This window comes from Cetorhinus maximus, unplaced genomic scaffold (genome assembly GCF_964194155.1).
Source record: "Cetorhinus maximus unplaced genomic scaffold, sCetMax3.hap1.1 HAP1_SCAFFOLD_4553, whole genome shotgun sequence".
NCBI lineage: Eukaryota > Metazoa > Chordata > Chondrichthyes > Lamniformes > Cetorhinidae > Cetorhinus > Cetorhinus maximus.
Genome location: NW_027600456.1, coordinates 7,501 through 14,410, shown reverse-complemented (window position 1 = coordinate 14,410; position 6,910 = coordinate 7,501). Strand labels below are relative to the sequence as shown.

The following is a 6,910-nucleotide window of genomic DNA, read 5'->3' as shown; positions in this document are numbered from 1 at the left end:
TCTCTCTCTCTCTCTGTGTCTCTCTCTCTCTCTCTGTGTCTCTCTCTCTCTCTGTGTCTCTCTCTCTCTGTGTGTCTCTCTCTCTCTGTGTCTCTCTCTCTCTGTGTCTCTCTCTCTCTCTCTGTGTCTCTCTCTCTGTGTCTCTCTCTCTGTGTCTCTCTCTCTGTGTCTCTCTCTCTGTGTCTCTCTCTCTGTCTCTCTCTCTCTCTGTCTCTCTCTCTCTCTGTCTCTCTCTCTCTCTGTCTCTCTGTCTCTGTCTCTGTCTCTCTCTCTCTGTCTCTCTCTCTCTCTGTCTCTCTCTCTCTGTCTCTCTCTCTCCCCCCCCCAACCTTCCTTCTTTCCCTCTCTCTCTGCCTCTCTCGCGCTTTGGAGTTGCCCCCGCGCTTTCCGTCGTCTCACCCTCGCATACTTTCACCCTCTTCCTCCTCCCTCCCTCCCTCTCCCCCGCACAGGAAGGTGTTCTTCACCGACTACGGCCAGATCCCCAAGGTGGAGCGCTGCGACATGGACGGCCAGAACCGGACCAAACTGGTGGACAGCAAGATCGTCTTCCCTCACGGGATCGCCCTGGACCTGGTGAACAGGCTGGTGTACTGGGCCGACGCCTACCTGGACTACATCGAGGTGGTGGACTACGAGGGCAAGAATCGGCAGGCCATCATCCAGGGGCAGTTCGTAAGTATCTGGGGGTGGGGCGACGGGGGGCTTTACCAGGCGTAGGCTGGAGGGGGCTGAAACCCCACCAACCCCCCAGCCATCCCACCCAACCAACCGACCCCCTATCCTAGGTGGCAAGTGTCCACCTGAGCCCGTTGAACACGCCTCACACTTTTAGGCAAGATATCGAGGTTCAATGGCCTGAATATATTCACTGACCAGGCCCCCACTGCTCTCTGGGGGAGAGAATTTCACAGACTGAGCACCTTCTGTGAGAAGAAATTCCCCCTCGTCTCCGTCTTCAATGGGGGACCCCTTATTCTAGAAACTGTGCCCCCCTCCCTCCCTCCCTCGTTCTAGATTCCCTCACGAGGGGGGGAGGGGGAAACATCCTCTCAGCATCCACCCTGTCAAGCCCCCCTTCTCCTCCTCTCAGAATCTGATCTGTTTCAATTATATCACCTCTCGTTCTTCTAAACTCCCAACGGGGGACAGGGCCCCAACCTGCTCAACCTTACCCCGTGAGACAAACCCCCCTTCGTCCCAGGGATCAGCCCCAGTGAACCTTCTCCCAACGGCCCCCAATGCCAGTACGTCTCCCCTTCCCTAAAGTACGGAGGGCGGTGGTCTCGGAGCGGGACGGGGGTGGGCGTTCCCCGAGGGTCAGTGTGAGGACCATCTGGAATTTGAGACCAGAGGGGACATCGTTTCTGAGTGGTGAATACTGCTCGAAAAGAGAGGCGCGTGTTGCCGGAAGTTTCCATCCGGCGCTCATCAAGGGAAAAGCCAGAGCCCGAAACGTCTGAATCGACAGGCGATGGGTTTCGGGTGAGTGGGTGGGGGTGGACGGCTGGGAGAGGGAGCACAGTCAGTACCGAGGGGGGGGCTGCCAATAAATTGCTGGGGGGAGGGAGGGAGGTTGGACGTTAATCAACCTGCGGGATGGGCAAACGATGATTGTCATTCGACACGGACGGACGTACGAGTTAGGAGGCCACTCGGCCCCTCGATCCTGCTACCCCTCCCCCGTTCAGTAAGGTCGTGGCTGATCCGATTGTAACCACCTCCCCCCCACCGATAACCCATCACCCATCGCCCCCACCCCTTGTCCATCAGGAATCCATCCACCTCGGCCTTGGAAACATTCAGAGTCTCTGCTCCCACCGCCTTTCGAGGAAGAGAGTTCCAGAGACTCACCCACCTCCCCCTCGGAGAGAAAACATTTCTCCTCATCATCACTTATCCGCTGGAAAGGTGCGAGTCTGGATGGGGATCACAAAGGTGGTGCTGGAGGTGGGGGTAGCACATACCCGGAAAGTTTCGACAAGCTGGAGGCGGTGGTGGGGGCGTGGGGGGAGGGGGGCACAACCTCATAGAGGTCTTTAAAACCATGGACGGTTTTGATAGAGGGGGTACGGAGACCATGTTTCCTCTTGTGCGGGGGTGGGGTGCATACCAGAACTCGGGACGCCATCAATGTAAGACAGTCACAAATAAGTCCGGTCGGTGGGGGTGGAATTCAGGAGAAACTTCTTGACCACGGGGAGCGGGGGAGAATGTGGGACTCGCTCCCACGGGGAGTGGGGAGAATGTGGGACTCGCTCCCACGGGGAGTGGGGGAGAATGTGGGACTCGCTCCCGCGGGGAGTGGGGAAAATGTGGGACTCGCTCCCACGGGGAGTGGGGAGAATGTGGGACTCGCTCCCACGGGGAGTGGGGGAGAATGTGGGACTCGCTCCCACGGGGAGTGGGGGAGAATGTGGGACTCGCTCCCACGGGGAGTGGGGGAGAATGTGGGACTCGCTCCCACGGGGAGTGGGGGAGAATGTGGGACTCGCTCCCACGGGGAGTGGGGGAGAATGTGGGACTCGCTCCCGCGGGGAGTGGGGAGAATGTGGGACTCGCTCCCACGGGGAGTGGGGGGGAATGTGGGACTCGCTCCCACGGGGAGTGGGGGAGAATGTGGGACTCGCTCCCGCGGGGAGTGGGGGAGAATGTGGGACTCGCTCCCACGGGGAGTGGGGAGAATGTGGGACTCGCTCCCACGGGGAGTGGGGGAGAATGTGGGACTCGCTCCCGCGGGGAGTGGGGGAGAATGTGGGACTCGCTCCCACGGGGAGTGGGGAGAATGTGGAACTCGCTCCCATGGGGAGAATGTGGGACTCGCTCCCACGGGGTGTGGTCGAGGTGAATAGCGTCGATGTATTGAAGGGGGGAGAAGCTGGATAAACACACGAGGAAGAAAGGAATAGAAGGATAGGGTGATGGGGGGGTGAAGGAAGCTCGTGTGGGGCAGAAACACTGGCACAGAGCAGATGGACCGAATGGCCTGTTTCTGTGCTGTATATTCTGAGTACAGCCTCAGAGAGGGTGCGGAGGGAGATTTACCAGAACGGGAGCCCTGCGGGGGTGGGGAGGATGAGGGGACTTCAGTTCACGTGGAGGGGACTGGAGAAGCTGGGATTGTTCTCCTTAGAGCAGAGAAGGTTAAGGGAGGGAGGGAGGGGGGGAGATTGAATCGAGATGTTCAAAATCACGAAGGGGGGGTTTGGGGTAGAGTAGGAGAGGGAGAGACTGTTTCCCAGTGGGCGGGAGGGTCGGTAACCAGAGGGGACACAGATTGAAGAGAATCGGGAACAGAACCAGAGGATGGGGGTGGGGGGGAGATGAGGAGAGTTGCTTTCATACAAGGAGGTGGGGGGTTGTTTTAAACCCAGGATATTTGCCTGAGAGTGAGGAGGAGGCCGGTCCACCTGTGGCTTTTGCCAGGGATTTCAGGGGCTTGCGCGGTAAAGGCGGGGGAGTGGGACTAACTGGGCCACTCTTGCAGGGGGGGACAGCATGGGGCAGGGCAGGCAGAATGGCCTCCTCCTGTGGTTCTCCGCCAGGTCTGCAGAACCGGGTTCGGCCGGCGCTTTTCGAATGGCGATCGGGCGGGCGTGCGCAAGACGCGGTGGGGAATTTTTTGGGGAGGAAGGGGTCGGCGGTGAACGTGTTCTGCCAGGTGGTGGCCTTCCCTCTCAGCCCTTCTCCCCTCTCTCTCTCCCTCCTCCCCCCCTCCTCGCAGATCGAGCACCTGTACGGCCTCACCGTGTTCGAGAACTACCTGTACGCCACCAATTCTGACAACGCTAACACGCAGCAGAAAACCAGCGTGGTGCGCGTGAATCGCTTCAACAAGACCGACTTCCAGGTGGTGACGCGGGTCGACAAGGGCGGCGCCCTGCACGTTTACCACCAGAGACGCCAGCCCGCAGGTCAGTGCGGGCTCGGGCCCCACCAGCTGGTCAAACGGTGCGAACGGACCGCGCGAGGAGCTCGGCTCATCGACTTCAGTCGGTGGTTGGTGGTTGGTGTAGCCTCCGAGCGCAGTCGGGGTTGTTCAGCGGGTGCTGTCCGAACGCGGAACCGCTTGCAACGGCAGACGCTGAACTTTGGGTTTGGCCGGCGAGTGCGGCCCTTGCTCTACCGAGTACGAATAACCCCAGAATTGCCGGGGGACTTGGGGAACTTTGGGGGGTGTGTGTGTGTGTGTGTGGGACCGAGGGTGTGTGTGGGCGCGAGGTTGCGCGTGTGCGTGTGGGAGCGAGGGTACGCACGTGTGTTTGGGTTGGGGTGTGTGTGGTTTGTAGACAGTGCATTGAGGGTGTGAGAGGGCTGTTGGTGTTTTTTTTATTCATTCACGGGGATGTGGGTGTCGCTGGGCTGGGCGCAGCATTTATTGCCCATCCCTAATTGCCCCTTGAGAAGGTGGGGGTGGTGAGCCGCCTTCTTGAGCCGCTGCAGTCCCCGTGTGGTGTAGGTACACCCACAGCGCTGTTAGGGAGGGAGTTCCAGGATTTTGTCCCGTGTGGTGTTGGTACACCCACAGCGCTGTTAGGGAGGGAGTTCTAGGATTTTGTCCCGTGTCGTGTAGGTACACCCACAGCGTTGTTAGGGAGGGAGTTCCAGGATTTTGTCCGTGTGGTGTAGGTACACCCACGGCGCTGTTAGGGAGGGAGTTCCAGGATTTTGACCCGGCGACAGTGAAGGAACGGCCCATATATTTCAAAGTCGGGATGGTGAGTGGCTCGGGAGGGGAACTTGCAGGTGGTGGTGTTCCCCATGGGTCTGCTGCCCTCGTCCTTCTAGACGGTAGAGGTCGTGGGTTTGGGCAGCGCTGTCGAAGGAGCCCTTGGTGAGTTGCTGCAGTGCATCTTGTAGATGGTACACACACTGCTGCCCCTGTGCGTCGGTGGTGGTGGAGGGAGTGAATGTTGGTGGATGGGGTGCCCCATCGAGCGGGGGCTGCTTTGTCCTGGACGGTGTCGAGCTTCTCGAGTGTTGTGGGAGCTGCACTCACCCAGGCAAGTGGGGAGTGTTCCATCACACTCCTGACTTGTGCCTTGTCGATGGTGGACAGGATTTGGGGGAGTCAGGAGGTGAGTGACTCTCCGCAGGATTCCCAGCCTCTGACCTGTTCTTGTAGCCACAGTATTTATATGTCTGGTCCAGTTCAGTTTCTGTCAATGGTAACCCCCAGGATGTTGATCGTCATAGTCACAGTTATAGAGGTCTACAGCACAGAAAAAGGCCCTTCGGCCCATCGGGTCTGCGTAGGTCAAACAAGTACCTAACTATTCTAATCCCATTTTCCAGCACTAGGCCCATAGCCTTGTATGCCATGGCATCGCAAGTGCACATCCAAATACTTCTTAAATAAGGGTTTCTGCCTCTACCACTCTTTCAAGCAATGAGTTCCAGATTCCCACCACCCTCTGGGTGAAAAAATTCTTCCTTACATCCCCTCTAAACCTCCTGCCCCTTACCTTAAATAGTGTGGGATTCAGCGATGGTAATGCCATTGAATGTCATGGGGCAATGGTTGGATTCTCTCTTGTTGGAGATGGTCATTGCCTGGCACTTGTGTGGCGTGATGTTACTTGCCACTGGTCAGCCCCAAGCCTGGATATTGTCCAGGTCTTGCTGCATTTGGACATGGACTGTTTCAGTATCTGAGGAGTCGTGAATGGTGCTGAACATTGTGCAATCATCAGCGAACATCCCCACTTCTGACCTTATGATGGAAGGAAGGTCATTGATGAAGCAGCTGAAGATGGTTGGGCCGAGGTCACTACCCTGAGGAACTCCTGCAGTGATATCCTGGAACTGAGATGACTGACCTCCAACAACCACAGCCATCTTCCTTTGTGCTAGGTATGACTCCAACCAGCGGAGAGTTTTGCCCCTGATTCCCATTGACTCCAGTTTTGCTAGGGCTCCTTGATGCCACACTCGGTCAAATGCGGCCTTGATGTCAAGGGCAGTCACTCTCACCTCACCTCGGGAGTTCAGCTCTTTTGTCCATGTTTGAACCAAGGTTGTAATGAGGTCAGGAGCTGAGTGGCCCTGGCAGAACCCAAACTGGGTGTCAGTGAACAGGCTATTGCTAAGCAAGTGCCGCTAGATAGCACTGTTGATGACCCCTTCCATTACTTTACTGATGATGGAGAGTAGACTGATGGGGCGGTAATTGGCCGGGTTGGATTTGTCTTGCTTTTTGTGTACAGGACATACCTGGGCAATTTTCCACATAGCTGGGTAGATGCCAGTGTTGTAGCTGTACTGGAACAGCTTGGCTAGGGGCGTGGCAAATTCTGGAGCACAAGTCTTCAGTACTATTGCTGGAATATTGTCAGGGCCCATAGCCTTTGCAGTATCCAGTGCCTTCAGCCATTTCTTGATATCACGTGGAGTGAATTGAATTGGCTGAAGACTGGCATCTGTGATGCTGGGGACCTCCGGAGGAGGCCGAGATGGATCATCCACTCGGCACATCTGGCTGAAGATTGTTGGGAATGCTTAGCCTTATCTTTTGTACTGATGTGCTGGGCTCCTCCATCATTGAGGATGGGGATATTTGTGGTGCCTCCTCCTCCAGTGAGTTGTTTAATTGTCCACCACCATTCACGACTGGATGTGGCAGGACTGCAGAACTTAAATCTGACCCGTTGGTTGTGGAATCACAGAATCGCACAGTGCAGAAGAGGCCTATCGGCCCATCGAGTCTGCACCGACAAGTGAGAAACACCTGACCTACCTCCCTAATCCCATTTACCAACACTTGGCCCATAGCCTTGAATGTTATGACGTGCCAAGTGCTTATCCAGGTAATTTTTAAATGATGCCTTAAAGGGATCGCTTAGCTCTGTCTATCACTTGCTGCTTATGCTGTTTGGCACGCAAGTAGTCCTGTGTTGTAGTTTCACCAGGT

General features: G+C 56.7%; 1 protein-coding gene across 1 annotated transcript in view; it reads left to right on the top strand.

The window, feature by feature from the left end:
* Positions 1-452: 452 nt before the first annotated feature.
* LOC144678536 (low-density lipoprotein receptor-related protein 1-like) overlaps positions 453-6,910 on the top strand; it is a gene marked incomplete at both ends in the record, with an annotated part of 12,113 nt that continues 5,655 nt past the window's right edge. Inside the window, 2 exons of the mRNA XM_078538288.1 lie at positions 453-675; positions 3,725-3,914. Coding sequence (XP_078394414.1) covers positions 453-675; positions 3,725-3,914 — 413 coding nt within the window. The remainder of the gene's footprint in view (positions 676-3,724; positions 3,915-6,910) is intronic.